The sequence below is a fragment of the Mytilus edulis genome, chromosome 13, assembly GCF_963676685.1.
Source record: "Mytilus edulis chromosome 13, xbMytEdul2.2, whole genome shotgun sequence".
Taxonomy (NCBI): Eukaryota; Metazoa; Mollusca; class Bivalvia; order Mytilida; family Mytilidae; genus Mytilus; species Mytilus edulis.
Window position 1 is genome coordinate 36,009,044 of NC_092356.1, and position 23,538 is coordinate 36,032,581.

The 23,538-nt window shown below is 33.0% G+C and overlaps 1 protein-coding gene across 1 annotated transcript; it reads left to right on the plus strand.

The window, feature by feature from the left end:
* The first annotated feature begins 235 nt into the window (after positions 1-235).
* Positions 236-22,533, plus strand: LOC139500276 (uncharacterized). The gene is made up of 5 exons (XM_071289018.1): positions 236-339; positions 1,195-1,266; positions 1,610-1,681; positions 2,987-3,058; positions 16,992-22,533. The coding sequence occupies exons 1-5, from the start codon at positions 236-238 to the stop codon at positions 22,531-22,533; spliced, it is 5,862 nt and encodes a 1,953-aa protein (XP_071145119.1).
* The last annotated feature ends 1,005 nt before the right edge of the window (positions 22,534-23,538 follow it).

Consider the following 23,538-nt stretch of genomic DNA (forward strand, 5'->3'; position numbering starts at 1 on the left):
ACTCTTGAAATAAAGATTATTTTTATCTTATTTTTTATCTTATAAACGAGACAAGCAAATAACTGAGGGTTATTTCTTTTTTATTTCAAAGTGACTAGGAAAAGATCAAAAAAATAAATGCTTTCTAATTGTTTTGATAACGGTGATGACGGATGACAACACCAGGGAAAAAGATCACTGTTGCTCATGATAAAATGGTTTTAACGAAAGTCGACCATCTTTTTTTTAGATTATTATGTATCAACCTTCTGCTTTCTATTCTATTAGATACCTGGGTGGCAATGACATTGAAAGTATTAATAATGAAAGTCTAAGCGGATTGCATGACCTTCAAGTGTTGTAAGTAGTTAAACTTGATAAATATAAAATTATATATATACTGTGATGAATTACATCGCATTTTGAAAATGTTGTGAGACACTCATTGGAACATAAATATGTGGAACAATATTATTATAATATTGTATGTACTAATCAATATGGTATTATTATTTTGAGGATTCTAAAAAGATTAGTGCAATTATCCTCTTGAAATAAAGATTATTTTTTATAAAAACAAAATATAAGTTGTTCTGCGCAGAAAATTGACAATTGATTGTATGAAGTCGAAGCTATTCGGACGTAAAGGCAAATTTTAAGATAAACTTATAATTAACACTATGAAAAAGTTCTATGTTGTACAATACTTTAATCAGACATTATACTTAACAAAAATAACAATGGACGTGATTTTTTACTTTAAGAGACTTAGAATCAAATAACATCAAAGGTATAACACCAGGAGTCTTTTCTACCTTATACACCTTACATCGTTTGTAAGTATGATTATCATTGATTTTAATGCAGAGATAAATGCTTTCTTAAATTCAAGATTTTATCAAACACAATATGTTTAAAAAGATTTGTTTTTGTGGTACGATACGACCTTCATCGGACTTTTATCTACTGGATTATAAAACTTCTGTGCTAATTCAATGTCAGATTGATCGGATATTTTTGTCTTTCTTTATATTGTTTGATCATATACAACAGAGTTAATGGTTCATTTTTCGTGACTTTTATCATTTGAAAAATACCTTAATATTGATAATGAAGTACAACACACACAGATAGAAAGGTAACTCATTAAATTTACATCAATACTACGATTTATCTCTGTTGTTAATTTGATATAAGAACAATATATATTTTTAGGAACTTAAAGGAAAATGACATAGAGACAATAAGGAATGATACATTTAGTGATTTGGGTAATCTGACATTCCTGTAAGTCTATTTTGTAGTTTGTATGCTATTGGCAGACTTCATAAAATTTCATTTGTTCTCGTTAACTAGTTTTGAAAGCTATGTTTTTTTATAAGTTAGACGACGATTTTTGTGTTCGATGACTTAACGTCTTGTAGTTTCGAGTCGATCTTTTTTGTTATCTCTAATTGCGTATTTGTAAATATATAAACAAGGATAAAATACGATTCAATAAAGCTAAGAAATGAAAGAAATCTAGGAATTGCATATTTTTTTATCCTTTATTCTTATTAGTTATAAAAAAAAATTGATTTAAACTAATGCAGTTATATTTGATATTATATGATACTTGATACTTTTATAGATCTTTAGAATCGAATAGAATAGCAGAATTGCCAGCAAATGCATTTGGCTCTCTAAAGAAACTGACACTCCTGTAAGTATTGCTGTGGAAACTGATCTTATTTTTTGTTATCACTTATTGCTTATTTGAAACTGTAAAAAATGTTCATAAAAATACAATTCAGTCAAGCTTCTAAATAATAGAAATCCAGGAATGGCATATTTCATTTTGTATTCTGAATTCTTATTCTTAAAAAAAAACATTTACCTCACTTAAACTCAGTATTTCTTTTAAAGGTCTTTGAAATCGAATAGAATAACAGAATTGCCAGCAAAAGCATTTCGCTCTCTAATAAATCTGACAGTCCTGTAAGTATTGCTATAGAAAACGGAACAAAACGTAAGTCGATATTTTTTAACATTTATAACAAATTTTTTTTAAAAGCTTCCAGAAAGCATGTTTCTGGTGAAACTATTTCTTTCGAGAATATAAAGCCTGTATGTTAAACTCACCTCTGTACTTAACAGGTTTGTTGATGTTTAGATTTGATGATTATACAAATTCAGCTATAAAATCTTTTAGAAATAAAATACTTATTGTGGCATTTTATCATCAAACAATGATTGCTATGCTTAAACATTGTACAGGTTTATACATCCGTGAATTGTTATATACATAACATGCTGAAAAACTGTAGTGCCTCTAACACATTTAGATATAAGAAGCTGTGGTATGAGTGCCAATGAGACAGCTCTCCATCCAAATAACAATTTATAAAAGTAAACCATTATAGGTCAAGGTACGGCCTTCAACACAGAGCCTTGCCTCACACCAAACAGCAAGCTATAAAGGGCCCCCCACCAAAAACAAAGCAATGTAAAACCATTTAAACAGGAAAACCAACGGTCTAATCTATATAAAAATGAGAAACGAGAAACACGTATAAATTACATAAACAAACGGCAACTGCTGTACATCAGATTCCTGACTTAGGACAGGTGCAAACATTTGTAGCGGGATTAAACGTTTTAATGGTACCAAGCCTTCTCCCTTTTCTGAAACAATAGTATGCCATCACAACATAGAAAAACACACTATAACATATCAATTGGAGGGCTTAACTCAATCAAAAAACACAAATTAACACAATTATAAAAAAGAAGATGTGGTATGATTGCCAATGAGACAACTGTCCACAAGAGACCAAAATGACACAGACATTAACAACTATAGGTCACCGTACGGCCTTCAACAATGAGCAAAGCCCATACCGCATAGTCAGCTATAAAAGTTCCCAATAAGACAATTTAAAACAATTTTGTATGCTTTTACGTAAGACGAAGCTTAGCATTTACTAAAACTCACGTATTATGATGTAAATTATTTTCTTTTTTCAAGAAATTTAGCTGGAAACTTCATCAAAGCTATCAAAGAGGAAGTGTTCTTTGGTTTGCACAATCTCAACTTTTTGTAAGTGCATTAACTCTTTATAGTTAGAGCTGATAACATTTGTCAATAAAATAACTCATTTAACAAATTTTAAAGGACACAAATATACAATTCTTAGTAAAACCAATTTCAAATATTTTGATTTATTTTTTTGAATATAGTAACTTACATGTAATAATGGTAATGTTTAATCAAATAACATTTAATTCAAGCACTGTTAACCTGAATACGGGATTGATTGGCACATCTCAAAGTACATTTAACTTACCTTGTGTTAAATTTAAATTCATACATTGATTCTTTTACTGCATCTAGTTTAATATGATATTTTTCCACTCGAGGAAATTAATCTTAAATTTAAAACCCGATGCTCGCCGAACGTTTTGAATATTCAAAATTTATTAAATTTCGAGAGAGGATCAATATCGAGTAACGCGAGCAATTTGGTGGAATCGGTTTCTCTTAATGATTTGTATACAATATACTGGCAAACGTATTCCGTCCTTTAACATGATCTCAAAAAGAGATGTTTTTTCTTTGTGACATCATCAGACATGGCTGTCTTTTGGCATGACGTCACTATAAGAATATTGAGTAGAAAATTTTATGTCTTTATTGAATTTGACCAATGAATAACTGAAATCAAACACACCACATGTTGATTAAATAATAATAATCAACAGGTCAGATAAGGATAAATCGGGTAAAAGTTATAGAAACCATTATATCAAACCATTAGCAAACGACGCAAGCAAATAGCTGAGGGTTATTTCTTTTATATTGCAAAATGACCAGGAAAAGATCAATTACATAAATAATGTATTCTACTTTGTTTGATAACGGTGAACTCCACTGATGACAATTCCAATGGAAAAATACCACTGTTGCTCTAGACAAATGCTTTTAACGGAAGTCGACCATCTTTTTTAGATTATTATATATCAACCTTCTGCTTTTGTTCTATTAGATACTTGGGTGACAATGATATCGAAAGTATACATAATGAAAGTCTACGCGGATTGAATAACCTGCAAGTGTTGTAAGTAGATGCATTTAGTAAATATAAAATTCATTGCATTGTGATGAATTATATCTCATTTTGAAAATGTTGTAAGACACTAAATAGAATATAAATATGAGGAACAATGTATTTATATATAATAACATTAGATATATGTTTCACTATAATACGTTATTCTGATTGGCGACACTGCAATCTCGCGTTATTCCTTAATCAACTTCATTACACAATGAAATTTATCATTCATGATGACACGAGGTACCACCAAAAACTTGATAAAAATCGTGTTTTCATGATCCTACCGACAAAAATTAATTACAAGTATTGAATGCTTTTTTTTGTAACTTCATAGGGTTGTAAAAGCGTTAACCGTGTACACATTTTAAGAATGGTAGCCCTTCACACAAAATGTACTTCAGTCAACGCTTTTACACCCCAATGAAGTTACAAAAAGAAGCATTTAATTCCTAAATATTCTGCAGGGAAAACGATTAAACGATTATGTCCTGGAAAATAAGACAACACAATTTGTAAAAGAATACAAGCTAAGAAATTGAGAAAACCCTATGAAAGACATCTTACTCGTTCAAACATACGCTCTTAGCTTAAAAGCTGTACGTTTGGTCTATTGAGAATGGAAACATGGAACGTGCCAAAGAGACCATAACCCAAACAAAGACCAGAACTCATTTCAAAGCTATCAATTGCAGTGGGATCAACTCCGACTGAAAATCTTACACCCGGTGGTAGACTTTCACTGTCTAAAAAACGGATATGTTTATTATTCCATCAAAAATGTACTTCAAACTTAACTACAAACTATATTATAGATATAGATATCTATAAATACAACAAATTCATGGACAATACAATTTACAGACTTTACAATTGCATGAGTATATCAATTTCGAGTGCATTATTTTTTTCCGTTTCCGATAGACTTGTATCGTATCTTGATATTAAAGAATCAATTGACAACAACTAATAGGAACTTTGTTGACAGGTGAGTTTTTCATCACATTGTTTGGAATTGCATTTCATGGAGTATACATATTTTGCATAGTGAGGTCTCCGAAGCACCTGTGTTCACCACGAGTTTTTGGCGGGATTCACGTTTCTCGGTTTTTAGTTATCTATGTTGTGTTTTTTGTACTATTGTTTGTTTGTTTGTCTTAAAGTTTTTTCAGGCATGGCGTTGTCAGTTTATGTTCGACACATGGAGTCGAATTTCCATTTGGTATCTTTCTCCTTTTGTTTTTTGGCAAATGTTATCATAACATAAAACACATTTTATGTTCATTTACACTATGAAATATGTAAAAAAAAAATAAAAACGGTTAATGCAGTTGGCATTCATATCAGCACGGATTAATCGTATCAATATATCCCATCTCTATGGGATGAGAGGGGGGAAGTATCGATGCTACAGTTGGGTGCAGACCAATCATAACATGTAGATGGCTTGAAAAAGTTAGCGCGGCGTTTACTTGCGTGCATTCCTGTAAATGCCTCGTTAACTCTGCGTTAACATCGACATTTCAATAGACATCAAGAGTAAACGTATAAGGTAAACGCTCGTTTTTTATTGTATAAAACACTTGTTAACGCAGATTGTCATCATATCCTGGATACACTGACCTTTCATTTCTTTTATATCTTGACGCATAACCTATTTGAATCTGCCGTGAAGATTGTTAACTAATTCCCAATGATAATGTATACAACACAATTTGACATGTACACATATTTTTGCAGTATTTAATTTTGGCATAATTTGACACGATACTTTTACATGTAACTTTTGAAAGAAAATATAAAAAAATCCGCTATTTAAAATTATTCAATGGATCTGATTGTTTGCAAAACTAAAACCTAATATTCCGAATTAAAGTGGTTTATTTTTTATTTTTACAGTTTTTAAACACGTATACATGAACATAAAATATAAAGATAAAAGTCATTTTAACAAATTCAAAAACATTTCCAAATGTACACGAAGTTTATTTTATAATTTACACAATAACTTAATGCAAAAATAAACGCTTGTTTACCTCCAAGTGCACGTAAAAGTTAACTTGTGAAATCTTTAGAAAACTACCGTTTACTTTTACATGCACGTAATAATAAACTTGTGAAATCAGAGGTAAATGACCGTTTTCTTCTGACTAAACGGACTCAGAGTAAACACGTGTTTACTCAGGTAGACATTTCAAATTTCAATTTTGACATCGTTAACGTAATTATTGTAAACGCGAGAATTTAAGTAAACTAACTGTTTACTTCAGGTTATACTGGGTCTGTATCCAACTGTAGGTCAAATCTTTTAATAAAACAAAATGAGAAAGCGTGCGAAATTGAATACAATTGAAAAACATACGTGCATAATTGTCTAGTATCTACCAGTATTCTTCAGTGTACCTTCAATTGACTTTGTTAAAACTGGTTATCTTGGAACTATGTGAAATTTTTGGGTATCATGAAACATGTTTAGCAGCTTTTATTCTTAAAAGTAAAGACACACTATATTTCGCTGGGCCGTTAATTAGAGTCAATAAATATACAGTGAGATAGCAGGAATTAACCTTGAAAGTTATTTGCATTATTACTATATGTCATTTATCTTTTTTAATCGTTAGAAATGTTCAAAGAAACCAATTACAGTATTTGCAGAGGGGGGTATTTGATAATTTGTTGAACCTTGAAAAACTGTAAGTTTATATTTCTTTCATTGTGTATAGTTATATTGTGAATGCATTAGTACATGTAACATGTATCATCTATTGATTTTATCTTTTTCATTTTTAGCCATGGCGTTGTCAGTTTATTTCCGATTTTTGAGTTTGACTGTCCCTCTGGTATCTTTCGCCCTCTTTTAATGTTCATTGCTTTGTTGTTGTTTTTTAGATTTTGTCTCTCTAAACATATTTTCCGGCTTTTCTAGCCTGAGACGAAAGTCACAGAAGGTGAGACATACATCATGTACGTTTTAGTTTTCCTGCTGAGTCATAACCATTTGTTAAGTTTTATCTATAATTCAGTTTGATAGGAACTACTAATTAACGTAAGATAGATGTGATATAGATGAATGATATTTTCTTTCCAGTATGATAATTATAAAATCACTGTAATGACTATTTCGTTGGTCTGCCTCCTAGGTCATTGGCCACTGACTTTAGATTAAGAAGCTTTTTTTTATATTTAGGAATTTTGTTGAATTGAAATTGATTCAACTACTTGTAAAAGAGACAATATTTTATATAAAGTTATATCAGTACATAAAAATTATATCAGTTAAATTAGTACATAAAAGTCACAATATATAATAGATAAAAATCAACACCAACTATATATTAAAATCTGAGATTCTAAAGGTTTAATGAAATGATTGAATGACTTAAGCTTCCTTACTCTCCCATAATCATATTATCAATAGTTACAACAAAAGAGATGCTTTGAAGTATTTCCTCATGTATTAAAGAGACATTAAAGATATACAAATGTTCACTCTTATATGATTTTTTTTAAAATGGGTACTGCATCTCGTTAGGGATTATAGATACGATACTATTATTTACTCATGCATATCCTTATCCAATTTCAGGTCGTGTTAAAGTTTAACCTTTTCGGTTACCGGTGAAAGACACATTCTTGATTGGAATGGGTTTTTATTTCAGCCGTACATGTAGTTGGTTAATCTCCGTCTTCAAGTACGGAGGAGAGTTAAAGATCTGTAAATCTAAATAACAAATAAATATTTCATCCTGAATGAATGTTTTGCAATGTACACCGCATCTCTCAAGGGAGTATGAATATATATATTCTCTTCTCTTCTTTCGATGAAAATAGTATATTTTATCATTGAGTAGGTCTTCTTGTTTTATTTGTAACTTGTTATAATAAGCAGTATATATATGAAACAGAAAAACACTTTTGAGTATGAAGGACCATTTTGCAAAAGTTCTAAAGACATAAAAGTGCTACGATGAGCAATGCATTCTACAGCCTAATCAAGTCACTAGTAGGAATAATAATCTGTAGTGGCAGCTGAAGCCGCGGGCTCGAATATCAATACATTACGTTTCTGTATGTTAATTTTTTTGTGTTTTAAAATTAAGGATGTCCGCTACTCTCTATAAAAATAACAATATTTTAAAATTGATTGTATATAAATAAAGGAACTAAAAAAGCAAAATGAAATAAGGATCCATGAGATTGTTTAGAAATATCAGCCAATGAAAATTTGGCGGGAAATAATTCTCTCTAGACTTTCCTTACATCAACATTGGTAACATTTCTTTTCTCAAAAATTATGAAAAAAATATCAAAGATGTTATAGGTTTTTCAAATATGACGTTTTAAACTGTTTATATGTTTTTATCCTGCAATTGGGTGTCCTACTATACAGATACAGCCCTACAGATATCGCTGTACTGAATTTTTATACTATACAGATATCGCTTTAAAGCTCCGCCCACTGCCGGACTAAGTATTGTATGAACCTGTGTGACCTCAGAATGTGTATTGCAGTCGCATTCCAATGACGTATTGATTGCGAAGTAACAATTTCTTTTATACGTTCTGTCTGTTTTCAAACATTTTTTTTAGAGCAATAACAGTTATCAAAGGTACCAGGATTGTAATTAAGTACACCAGAAGCGCGTTTCGTCTACATAAGACTCATCAGTGACGCTCATATCAAAATATTTATAAAGCCAAACAAGTTCATATAAGAATCACACCAATTTTTTGATAACATAGATATAGGAAGATGTGGTGTGAGTGCCAATGAGACAACTCTCCATACAAATAACAATTTAAAAAGTAAACCATTATAGGTTAAAGTACGGCCTTCAACACGGAGCCTTAGCTCACACCGAACAACAAGCTATAAAGGGCCCCAAAATTACTAGTGTAAAACCATTCAAACGGGAAAACCAACGGTCTAATCTATATAAACAAAACGAGAAACGAGAAACACGTATATATTACATAAACAAACGACAACTACTGTACATCAGATTCCTGACTTAGGACAGGTGCAAACATTTGCAGCACACATAAACAGCAATCTTTTCTACGATGACAACAATCGATTTCAAAACTTAAATGTGAATGATTGTGTAACAAAAACAACCATGTCAATTTCAGCATGCATGTTTAATGAATTTCGAGTCTGAAGGGTAGGACAACTCGTACATTCCTGTTTAAAATTAGACAATGTTTTGTAATTTATGTTTATTGTTGAAATTAGTTGTTATGTTAAAATAGAAAATTATTCACTTTGAGCGATGTATTATTGTTGACCATTCGAGATTCTTTTTTGTTTGCGAACCCGTCTCCAGCTGAAATTGTGATTACTGTATCGTATTAATACACGGGCATCAAGGGTTTTCAAATCAAAAATAAATACAAAATATTTGTTTTTGCTTCTTTCAAAACACAAATAATATACATAATTAATTGCAGGATAAAGACAATAACTGTTTAGTGTCTTTAAATATAAGCTGTATTTGTACGCGCCTCGCAACAGGTGTAGTAGCTCGCTAAAAGCTCGCAAACACCTTGTGTCATAGCCTCGTACATAAACAGCTGATATTTAAAGACACTAAACAGTTATTGACTGTATAAAAAAGAAGATATGGTATGATTGTCTATGAGACAACTGTCCACAAGAAACCAAAACGACACAGACATTAACAACTATAGGTCACCGTACGGCCTTCAACAATGATCAAAGGCCATACCGCATAATCAGCTATGAAAGGCCCCGATAAGACAATGTAAAACAATTCAAACGAGAAAACTAACGGCCTTATTTATATAAAAAAAATTGAACGAAAAACAAATATGTAACACATAAACAAACGACAACCACTGAATTACAGGCTCCTGACTTGAGACAGACACATACATAAATAATGGGGTTAAACATGTTAGTGGGATCCCAACCCTCCCCCTTACCTGGGACAGTGGTATAACAGTACAACATAAGTACGAACTATAACAATTATTTGAAAAAGGCTGAACTCATCAGATGGACAAAAATACAAGTGGACGTGTCCGTATATTTTACTTTATTGCAAAAAGCATATATATATATGCTAGCTATATAAGAAAGATATGAAAAGAAAAGCAGGGTTTAGTAGGGAAATTTTTTGAATGGCACAACATATGTAGTTAAAACAAGAGGAGTGAACATCCTTAAACATCACCCAATTTCAGATATAAACAGTACTTTACTACTTTTAGCATCTTACTACAAAATGAGATTACAGATGTTGGTGCTGGAGTTTTTAAGCACTTTTCTACAATGACCAAAATGTGAGTTTACCAAGTTATAGTTTAGTATTATTTCGTGTTATATAGTTTTAAACTATTCATGTTCCTTTACCTTCTTGGCTTTCAAATATTCAGTTTTGAGCTTTTCTGATGGAGGTAAATCATGAAAACCGCTTCGCACTAATTTAATTGACACGTGTTGTTTTCTTTTTTACATCATTCGGTGGATACCGCTACTGGAAGACTTTTAGTTCCTGACGTAATCGTCAGTTCGGTATTCAGTTCTTTGGTACTTACACAATTTATTACAACACTTTTCCGTTCATAAATTTCAAGTTTTTTTATAAACAAGGGTTTCAACTCCCATAAGGAAAATCTGGAATTTGAGATTTCTTATGTTTATGTAGCTCTTCAACTGTTTATGATATTATACATCCTTGCCTCCAAATATTCGTCTTTGAGTGTTCCTGATGGAGGTAATTTCAGAAAAGCGCTCGCTACGCACGCATTGGAACATGTTGTTTTCTTTTTCTACAGCAAAGGGTTAAATCAGTTGAGTAGTCATTAATTCGGTACTAGCATGATTATTAACAGGCCTTTTTGAAATTGTTCGTTAATAAATATCGATGTTTCTAGAAACTCAGGTCCAACTCTCATTAGGCAAATCTAACCATAGATAGAATATGCTATTTGTTTTGTTCCTTCAGGTTATATAACTCTTCAAACGTTATAGTACTTCCTTTGCTTTCAATATTCGGCTTTGAACATTTCATGTGAAGGTAAATCCAGAAACGCGCTTTGGGCGCATGGTTATTGCACCAAGCTGTTTTAATTTTATTAACCACTGGGTGAAAAGCTCTGCTACTGGCTATCATCAATTCAGTAGTCAGTGCCTGTGACATGATTTATAACAAACCTGTTTTAAATTCATTCGTTAATAATATTCGAAATTATTTGAAATTCAGGTGTCGTTTCATTCAGGCAAAGTTGACTTTAGATGTAATTGGCTATTATTTTATGTTATTTTTTGTAATATCCATAGCTGTTAAGCTGTTAAAGTTCTTCAAAATCGTTTGCTTTCAAATATTCTGCTTTGCGCGTTCCTGATTAAGTCAATCCAGAAAAGCGCATTAACATTATAACGTGGTTTTTTTTTTATTTTGTACGTCATAATTTGTATACAAAATGTATAAAATAACTGTTCACATTATGAAAAGACACTGCTAGTGGTACATGTACTTTTATTTCAAATAGCAACTTCAATTTAGTTTCTTCTTCTTGTAAGTGTATAAAAACCTATCATGTTTTTTATATTTTTTTATGCTGAACAAAATTAATTTTGGAGCACTTTTCAAAACAATTATTCAATAATTTTTTTTAGGAAACTACAAGTGAATCTAATTCATATTTTGAGAAATGGAACGTTTGAAGGAATGTTGCATCTTCAGCTCATGTACGTAACTTTAGTTACTTTTATTCAGAAGCCTCTTAACAGAACGAAACCAAATATATTAAACAAGAAATAAGAAAATTATTACTTAACGTCTGTTGCTGTTTGATATGAACAAATCAAATACAGAAAATCATATAGACGAAAAATTTTCTTTTAAATTCTTAATTCTATGGTTTGATTGGTTTATACATTTTAAAAAGAAATAAGACTCCCAATGTGAAAGCTTTCGACCATGGCACACGGATTTATATACATGTAATCTAAGATCTGGCTACATTTGAAGTTCATATGCAAAATGGATTCGCGGGATTTGAATATCAGTATCATACTCACGCATATGTAGTATAACACGATATTCGTTTCTTATCCCAATTGCTGCTTATAAAACGGTCTCAAATCAAAGCTTTTAAGGGGGTTCCAAACACTTTGTCTAAGGTAGAATTATCTCGTTTAATTTTCTTATAGTTTTGAGGAAATATTTACTCTGACCTAAATAGGAAAATTTCTAAAAAATTGACCCGCACAATTTACAGAAATAATTTGGTATGGTGTATATAGTTTCATAAACACTTATTTTGATTCTCGAAAAACTTGATTTCTTTTCTCTTGACTCATTATAATAGAATGTGATTAAAATGCTCAGTTGTTTTTTAAGATTTAGCTCCCTGACGTATTAGGTACCCCCTTAAGTGGTAAAAGTGAAGAGTCATCATTAGAAAATAACATTGCCGATATAACTAGTTGGTTGAACACTAATGAATGCCTGTTCAATTGAGAATCACGGATGTCTTCCAATTGTCGTAAAAAAACGTCTCGTTTCCTTGATTAGGTTTAATCATGATTATCGAATGAGATTTACAGTTTTTAGTATTATAACATTTTATGAATGATTCCGTCCTCCTCAATACTGAAGCTTATTATCACAATGGAACTTTGAGTTTTGAAATGTATAATAATAACAAATATTGATGTACCTTTTGTTGTTTCTATAAAAGTTTTATTTTTCACCAATGGTAATGTTTTCAAAAACTTTGTTTTATATTTTTTCGTCAGAAAAGTATCAAGAAATAATATCAACTTGGTTGAAAAGGGTGTTTTTCGAGAACTTTATGAATTGGAAGAATTGTAAGTAATTATTTAGTATATAAAAAGACGGATTATCTTGTTGGATTTATCTAATGATATATCATGTTTCAATTTGCATGATTCGGAGTAAGTGTTTTCTGTGTGTTATTGTATCGCCTATGAATTTGTATTTCAGTTTTCGTTTTTTGCGTTGTAATGAATTCCTTGATTACTATTCTTATCTTGACGTTTTTCTTAATTTATATTTAACCTCATTAATATTTTGGTTCGATTTATATTTAAATATAATCTTAACTTCCAAATTTATGAAGCGCCAAACTTTAAAGTTTGTTTCTTCAACTATTTTATATCCATTCAGATATATTTTTCAGCCGATTCGTGTATGATTAGTGGCTCATGCGTTGACAGGTTTTTTTTAACAAGACAGTATAAAGCTTATTATTTTGGAATACTATTTGGCAATAAAAACAGACGCTTTGTTCTTTCCTCGTTCAACGAATTTGAATTGGAAATACAGAAAAGCACAAAGAACGTATAGTCACTAAAACTGTATTCATTTCCATAAAACACGCAAATTCCGACTAGTTTATTGAGTGCAAAAAATTCCCAACTAAAATTTGAAATGATCATCACTTGTCTTTAAAAAAATGCCTACATACTTAAATCATGTAAATATAACACAATGTATTTCATCTTATATTTAAGAAATGTCACCCGGTGGTAAACTTCAATAATATTTCGTTTTGCGGTTGTCTGTCACAGTGACAATTATTAACCTGTAAATTTACATCACATTCTTTTCAATTTGGTGTGTAACATGCCCAGTTCTATTACCGGAATCATTCCTAACAGGCTTCAGGTATGTCAGCAGTAATAATTTCGTCTTCTAGTAGTCTTTAAAAAAATCTAGCCTTAAATTGGTTATTTAAATTCTCCCTTTTGTATCTTTCTATTTTCTTATTTATATGTCTGTTTCCAAATGTTCAAATCTTATTGTGTTAAATACATAGTTTGGGAGATATCATCTTAATTTCATATGTTAAGTCAAGAAAGAGACTGAATGCCATTGATGGACTTGGAAATTTTTAGCCAATCTGTATAACCATAACTCAAAAGAAATACCTCTAATAAGATTTTTCACAAAATATTTAACAAATTTTTGTTTCAAATAATTCAAATGTTTTTGTGATTGATAGTAACAGTTAAATAATAGCTTGTCTCTTTATGACCAGTTTCGCACAAATTTATATTTTCAGATGGGATTTAGGTACGACAAAGGTGCTGTTGTAAACTATGAACATGACATTTTGTGTTTAATTGCATTTCGTTTCCATTTTTGGGGAAATTCCAAACTCAATATATCAAAGAGTAAATTTGAAAAGCCCCTTTCGTATTAATCAAATATTTTCACTAAATCTTAAATGCCTTCAGAAAATCACAAATTAAAAAGAAACGGTGGTCAGTTTTATGCGAAAATCAACTTATTTTGAAAGCAATTCATTGATTTAAATTTATTCTTGGATGATAATTGATATCTTTTTACCTTATTTGCAGATGGATGTCTTTCAATAGCGTGAATGATATATCCGGTCTGTTCGATGATTTGAAAAAATTGAAAAAAATGTAAGTTTGAAATTGATGAATAAATAGTGAACTTAAGGAACATTTTGTTCTAATTGCTTTTATATATATTGTCCAACCTGATGTGTTTGACCAAGAATATAACAGCGATTATTTGGTATTTTTAATTATAACCATATTTACTAAGATTTTGTCATAACTAAACTAGACTTGGGGTAATTGTAATGATTAATCTGCTGTAATTGATTAAAATTTTTCAAGTAAACCTTGTAATCATTAATCAGCCAAAATCTGATTACATGTAATTTAATTTGATAAATGACTTTTCAAAATACATTGTAATCCTGATTACTTTTTTTTTCATTCTGATTACAATGAACAAATTCTAAAATTATTATTATGGTCAATATATCATGTTTAAAATGTACCGTTCTGTTTTTCATATTCAATAAATAAAATATATTTAACTTGATAAAACAGTTTTGTATACTTTAGGCATATATTAATTGATTTATTTTCTTAGTTAAAAATTAAACTGTTACAGTATTGATCGTTATATCATTAACCTAAGTAAAAGGCATGGTACATACAAAACAATTTAAATATGCATATTTTATGATAATTTTGGTAAAGTAATAATTGTCTTTACCTCTTGAATTGTAATCCCTAGTTAATATTGAGATTAGTTATTGAGGTAGATGACCAATTAAGGTGTTTTTTCAATTACTTATTGTGTGTAGCTGTAGGGCAATATATCGGACAAAGATTAAATCAGAAGTGTGAAAAATTATCTAATTAGCACAATCAAAAAATGTGAAAAACGATGTTTGAAATAATAAAATGTTGGTATCTACATGATCTATGTATGGACATATAAAACAAAAAGTAAAATCACAAAAATACTCAACACCGAGGAAATTTCAAAAAATGAAGTCCCAAATCAAGTGGCAAAATCAAAAGCCCAAACACATCACTCGAATGTATAACAACTTTCATATTCCAGACTTAGTACATGCATTTTCATTTTTTTTAAAACGTCTGTTAAACCTGTTTTCATAGCTAGATAAATCATTCACTTGTGTGACAGTCGCATAAAATAATATCATATTGACAACAATGGTTGAACAAAACAAACAGTCATAATAAGTAAAAATGTCAAAAATAGGGGTGCAGCAATCAACATTGTGTTATTTTTTTAATCACAGTTAAACAACCAAATATGTAAACAAACAATTATCCTGACACAAAATTACAATAACGGAATGTCAAAGTACAGAGCCACGTCATATGTGACAAATAACCACAAAAAGGTATACTAGGTTGGTCTCCCATTGAATTGTCGTCAATTGCAAGTAACCTTCTTTATTCTATATACAGCAAGTACTGCGAGTAAAATGTAAATAAAAATAGTAAATAGGAGGGGCAATATAATTGACAACATCGAACGCTGTACTTTTTCAAACAAATGAACGAAAGATGATTCTGTTTTATTCCCGACTTAGTACATGCAGCTATCGACGACATTATAGGGTATAACATGTTTTAATAGCTGACTTAACCTAACACTTATATGACAGTTGTTAATAGCTTCTTTGCATTGAAGAAAACTGCGTGAAGTATATGTTTGAAACACAAAGATAATACCAGTTTTATTGCAAATGTGTACTACCAAACAAATTTTGGAACAACCAAATCCAAGGTTTTCAGATGTTGACAAAGTGTGTTTTGAGGTTTCCATCCGTTCCGGTATTTGTATTCTTATGAAACAAAATTGTGAATGGAAATGGAGAATGTGCTTAAAGAAAGATATAACAACTGACCGATTACAGAACACAAAAAAAAGCAGAGGGCCACCAATAGTTCTTCAACACAGCGAGATAACACCGCATCCACAACTTGGCTTAAGCTGGCCCCTTAACAAATATGTGTACAAGATCAGTGGAAATAGGCAGCATACTAACTCAAAACAAACATTTGAACAAAAATTAAAAACAAACAAGAGTTAACAAAGGCACAAGTCGCCTGACTTGGGACAAGCTCAAAATTGCGACGGGTATAAACATATTTTTCTCCACTTGTAGATTAATCAAGCACACATAAATAAGCACAGTTAAACTCAGTTTTAAAGGAAACTAAGTCCGATGTCAGATCAGGTGAAAAAAGAAACTAAGTCAAATAACAATGATAAATGAATTAACAAAGAACTACTAGCAGTTACTGACATTTCAGATTCAGACCACAATTTATATGATTGGCATTGCACAATGTCATGTTTTTCTCTGACTGTGTATGACATCTTTACACTAAATCCATCGGATGTTGGATGTTGTCGAGATTACCGCGGGATTACGACGTTCCTAAGTTTGTAGATCTTTTGTACATTACCATTGGCGACGTTGGTGACTTCAGTGACGTCGCCGTGGGCTCTTTGAGTTGTTATTAAAAGTTATGGCTGAACAGACGTGTTTGTTTATATTAGCGAAAATATCATACTTTTAACCTCCACATTTATGGTGCCGTGACCAGGATTTAAGCAAGCTCAAAGCGATAAGATCCGGGAACAGAAGTGCTGTTACAAAACTTTTTCGGAAGATAGATGCAGCGAAGCAAGAAACAGATTTCGATCCAGAAGAGTTGACGGCAACATTTGAAAACCTTCTTCAGAAGCAAAAGATATTGAACAATTTGAACGAGCAGATACTCCAGCTAGCGGAAGCAGAAGATATTGAAATTGAAATTCTAGATTCAGATGAGTATTGTATTACGTTAGAAACCAAAATCAGACACATAAGAAATTTTGTTAGAGATACTCATACCACACCAAAGACACGTCAGAGTGAAACTTCATCCCAGATATTAAATGTTGACTCTCAACCGTTCGTCTCAGCAAACCTTACAGAAAACTCATGCACGCAGTCGTCACAAAATCCGTTCTCTCAAGCTAGTAACACAGTGAGTATAAATTCGTATACATCCGCAAGCAGTCAGAATCACTTCTTACCAAAACTCTCACTTCCAATATTCACAGGGAATATATTAGAGTGGCAAACTTTCTGGGATTCGTATGAATGCGCCATACATTTAAACCCTTCATTGACCGATGTCCAGAAATTTAATTACCTCAAAGCGCAGTTACAAAATGAAGCTTTACGCACCATAGCTGGTTTTGCGCTCACCAATGCAAACTATGCAGACGCCATTATTTTATTGAAGGAAAGATTCGGACAAACACACAAAATCACGCAAGCATACATTCAAGCATTATTAGACATCCCATCACCACGAAACCATCTTATTAGTTTGAGACAATTCTATGATCAAATGGAAACTTACGTCAGAGGGCTAGAATCTTTAGGCCAGTCACAAGACTCGTATGGAACATTACTTGTACCAATTATTTTGCAAAAATTACCGGGAGAAATTAAAAAAAACCTTGCCCGTGAACATGGAACAGAAAACTGGTCATTACGAGACCTCCGGAAAAGTATTTGCAATGAAATAAACATAATTGATGCGGGACAAGACACTGAAACTTCTAGCAATTTACCAAGTACATCATCTTTCTTTACCGGAACTAAATCAACAAAACCCCGCCAAAATCAAGCTCCAAATACAAGAAATATACGCCAGAATTTAGACACTAAACCTTGTGTATTCTGCCGCGATGTACACGCACCAGCGCATTGCGCAAACGTATCTGATCCAGCAGCACGCATGAACATTGTAAAACGGGAGAAATTGTGTTTCAACTGCCTTGGAATACATCGTATACATGAATGTAAGTCAAAACACTTATGCCGAAATTGCAACAAAAGACATCACACAAGTCTGTGTACTGTACGCCAATTTAACAACAAGAACTACGATAATGACAGAAGTAGACAAAGCGTGCAAAATACAAATTACAGCCAACAGCATATGAATTTTCATGGTAACAATGGACAAGCTAATCAGACATCTGTACATTTGGTAAATGACACGGATCGGAAGGAAGAGGACACGTCAATTTTATACTCATCGTCAGTCGAGGTACGTACAAATGTTCTCTTAAAAACTGCAGTAGCACCCGTATGGTCAGACAACTCATGTAGAGATACCCATATACTTTTTGACGAGGGAGCACAGAGATCATTTGTGACCGAAGATTTAGCCAGAAAACTTAATTTACAGTCAGAGGGAACTGAAATTCTACAGTTATCATCATTTGGAGATAGAAACAAAAACGTAAGACATTTAGATAAATCGACAGTATTCGTAGAAACAGATGCAGGACAGAAAATACCGATAAACGTTCTAATTGTACCAATGATTGCCATACCTTTGCAGAACAATATTCGCCACATCAACAGAGGACTGAATTATTTACGGGGACTTAAGTTAGCACATCCGGTAACACAGGACGAGTCTTTCGAAATATCGTTATTGATCGGAGCTGATTACTACTGGGATTTAGTCGAGGATGAAGTCATACGGGGAAATGGTCCAACCGCCGTGAGGTCAAAGTTAGGTTTCTTACTTTCCGGTCCAGTAAGCGACAAGAGGGATAACTCGTTGATGGGTACTAGCATTTTTAATATTCTTGTTAATCATAAAACGGAGGAGCATGATATAGAAACATTTTGGAGATTGGAATCGATTGGTATTAACTCAAAGGAAACAGACGAAGACGATACGGATTTTTTGGAAATATATCAAGACACTTCGATTGAACTCAGAGGTAATAAATACTTAGCAAAATTGCCATGGAAACAGGAACATGACGAACTACCATCAAACTATACAGTCACAAGAAGAAGAACAGAGAACGTTATTAAAAAACTTAGTCAAGATCCTAAACTACTAAAGAAGTATGGAGATATAATCGCCGAACAGGAACGAAGAGGATTTATTGAGACAGTAGATGAAAATGAACAAAAAGGCGGGGAAATTCATTACATTCCACACCACCCTATACACAAGGAATCTAGCACAACTCCTATACGAATAGTATACGACTGCAGTTGTCGTCAATCACCAAGTCATCCAAGTCTAAATGATTGTCTTATGGACACACCACCAAAATTAAATGATTTGACAAAACTCCTTGTACAGTTTAGAGCCAACCAGTTTGCTACATGTACTGATATTGAGAAAGCTTTCTTACATGTTGGATTGAGCGAAGAAGATAGAGATGTTACCCGATTTTTATGGCTTAGTGACCCTACAAATCCAGGAAGTCAGCTGAAAACGTACAGGTTCAAAGCAGTGTTATTTGGAGCGACGTCTTCGCCCTTTATACTCAACGCCACAATACAGAAACATTTGAAACAATTCGGAAACAGTGAAACAGCTAAAATTCTAGAAAGAGATATTTACGTTGATAACATATTGTCTAGTATGAACAAAGAGGAAGATTTACTTACGTATTTCAAAGAAGCAAGAAGCTTGATGGCTGGAGCTGGATTCAACTTGAGATCATGGAGTTCAAACAGTGCTAAATTACTAGAATTAGCTAAAGAAGAAAACGTCCTAGATACGGATAAGTATACCAAAATACTTGGAATGTTGTGGAACAGTCGTAGCGACGAGATTTTTTACCCTAAGCGTGATATTCCTACACCGGAACTACTTCAACATGTAACTAAACGAGAAGTTTTGAAATATTCTTCAAAGATTTATGACCCACTAGGCTTACTTAGTCCGGTTACAATTAGAGCGAAAATCCTGATACAAGAGTTATGGAAATGTGGATTAGATTGGGACGAACTTATACCAGATAATTTAAAGACTACGTGGATAGATTTGACCAAAGATTTGGAAAAGGCAATACAATTCACTATTCCTCGATATTATTTTAGCAAGCCATCAGCATCAACAGAATTAGTACTTCATGTATTTACAGACGCAAGTCCAAAGGCGTACGGCGCAGCAGCTTATTTGAGTAACGAAAACGAAACAACTTTAGTAATGGCGAAAACCAGAGTAGCACCAGTCAAATGCTTAACCCTCCCACAACTTGAACTTATGGCAGCAATCATCGGCGCACGACTAGCTGCACATCTTCATTCAACACTTAATTATCCAAAAATTGTATTTTGGTCAGATAGCAGCATCGTTCTTCATTGGCTAACATCTACGAAGACTTTGAAACGTTTTATAGCTAATCGAGTGAAGGAAATAACAGAATTGACGCATCCATACAAATGGCGGTATTGTCCTACTGATAACAACCCGGCAGATCTTCTAACAAGAGGACTTACAATTGAACAATTTGACCAGAGTATACTTTGGCGGAAAGGACCACATTGGTTAACAGATAGTACAAAATGGCCAGAACTAAACAGCGCAACAAACACCGTTTTGACGTCACTGGTAGATGACAGAGAAAATGAAGAGGAATTGGACAACTTGAATATGACGCACCAAAATAGTCTAAGCAGTATAAAAAACATATTGGATATTTCGAACTATGGATCTTACATGAAGTTATTACGTATTACCGCGTATGTCATCCGTTTTATACGTAACTGTAGACGGGATAGGATTTCCAGAAAAGGCGGACCACTGGAGGTCAATGAAATTCAAACAGCAGTAAATACTTGGATTCTAGATTGTCAAGAGTCTACGTATACAGATGAAATGTCATATCTGAGAGGAGCACAACACAGAAACACAAATAAAGTACCCAGAGTCCGACAATTGGGACTTTTCTTAGACGAAACCGGTCTTATTAGATGTAACGGGAGAATACACAACGCACCAATACCAGAATCAGCGAAATTTCCGTACCTTATACCGGCAAATCATCCGTTAACTAGACTAATTGTATTGGACGCACACGAAAAGTTACTTCATAGTGGAATGAATGCTACAGTCACCTATATTAGACAAACGTTTTGGATACCAACTATTCGACAGTATGCAAAGAAATTACTCCGCAAATGCGTTATTTGCCTCAAAGTGAATGGAAAATCGTACGTTGCACCAGACCCACCACCTTTACCAAAAATCAGATTACAGGAAGCACCCCCCTTTACAGTCACTGGAGTGGACTTTACAGGAGCATTACTTGTAAGAGACGAAAATAGAATTTCAACAAAAGCATATATATGCCTGTTTACCTGCGCTTCTACCAGAGCCGTTCATCTAGAGGTGGTACCGAACCTAACCGAACATTCGTTTGTTCAAGCTTTTAGGCGTTTCGTAAGCCGCAAATCAATACCTAAGACACTTATATCAGATAATGCAACTACTTTCATCGCAGGAGCAGAGGAACTAAAAAGATTATGTGAATCGGCAACACTAAAAGAAACGTTGTCTACACGAGGAATAGAATGGAAATTCATACCAAAACGCGCACCGTGGTATGGTGGATTCTGGGAGAGACTTATTGCGCTAACAAAGACAAGCTTGAAAAAGACACTTGGACGAACTCAAGTCAGTATGGAAACTCTACAGACTGTCGTGACAGAAATAGAAAGAATTTTAAATGACAGGCCACTTACATATTTTTCATCAGATATCAGAGATTGCGAGACGTTAACCCCAGCTCATCTTTTGTATGGTAGAAGAATATCAACACTGCCATATCCGCAAATAGACATAGAGGAATTCAACCATCCAACCTATATGAACCACAAAGAACTCAACAAATGTGCACAAAGACAAACTTTATTAATACAACACTTCTGGACCAGATGGAAGTCCGAATACTTAACTTCATTGCGTGAATTTCACAAAACTTTAGGAAAAAACGAACAATCTATTCAAATTGGAGACATAGTTCAAATACATAATGAATCGCCTAGAGTCAATTGGAAACTAGGTATAGTTAATGAACTTATCAGAGGCAATGATGGACATGTACGAGCAGCACGGATACAGACAAGCAATGGTGAGACTTCCCGACCGATCGTTAAACTATTTCCGTTGGAAGTATCGGGGACACATTCGGATGTTACAAGCGATCACACTGACGAGCAACATCAAGACACAACGCAAAGAAGTACTAGACCGAAACGAATTGCGAGCATCAAGGCCCGGGAGAGGATACGAAAGTGGACAACCAATGTAGACGAAAATGATGAAGAAGATTAACAATTTTCAAAAGGACTTTCAAAGTTAATTCAAATTTTTCATTTATGTGAACAAGAACTCAGTTAATTCAATTTAGTTCATTCATGGAGATAGAGACTTTTTTAATTTGATTTATTTACAAATATGGACAGTTAATGTGAAATTTAAGATAAATTGCACTTTTTGCGGCCCCCAGTATGTCGAGATTACCGCGGGATTACGACGTTCCTAAGTTTGTAGATCTTTTGTACATTACCATTGGCGACGTTGGTGACTTCAGTGACGTCGCCGTGGGCTCTTTGAGTTGTTATTAAAAGTTATGGCTGAACAGACGTGTTTGTTTATATTAGCGAAAATATCATACTTTTAACCTCCACAGATGTGTACAGATTTATAATTTAGTCTTAGATGCATGATGTTTTTATAAGTTGTTAGTGGCTTTGAACTTTCTGTCAGATCTGTATACAGTGTCTTTTTGTTGTTGGGATGTACCCGGCCACGTCCACTTGTATTTATAGTATTTGTATTTATATCTATCTGATGAGTTAAGCCTTTTTCAACTAATTTTTATAGTTCGTTCATATATTGTATTGTTATACCACTGTCCCAGGTTAGGTGAGGGTTGGGATCCCGCTAACATGTTTAACTCTGCCACATTCTGTATGTATGTGCTTGACCGCATTCTGGAGCCTGTAATTTAGTGGTTGTTGTTTATGTATGTGTAACATATTTGTTTCTCGTTCATTTTTTGTACATAAATTTCATATACGCCTGGTACCTTTAATAACTTTTTACATTTTCATTTCGGGGCTTTTTATAGCTGACTATGCGGTATGGGATTTGCTCATTGTTGAAGGCCGTACGGTGACCTATATTTGTTGATTTCTGTCTCACTTGGTCTCTTGTGGGGATTTGTCTCATGGCAATCATACCACATATTCTTTTTTATATGAACGAGAGGGCCAACAATTGAACCTTATTGCGTCTCAGGGATCTCATCACCTCTGTACCGTCAGAGCATATATA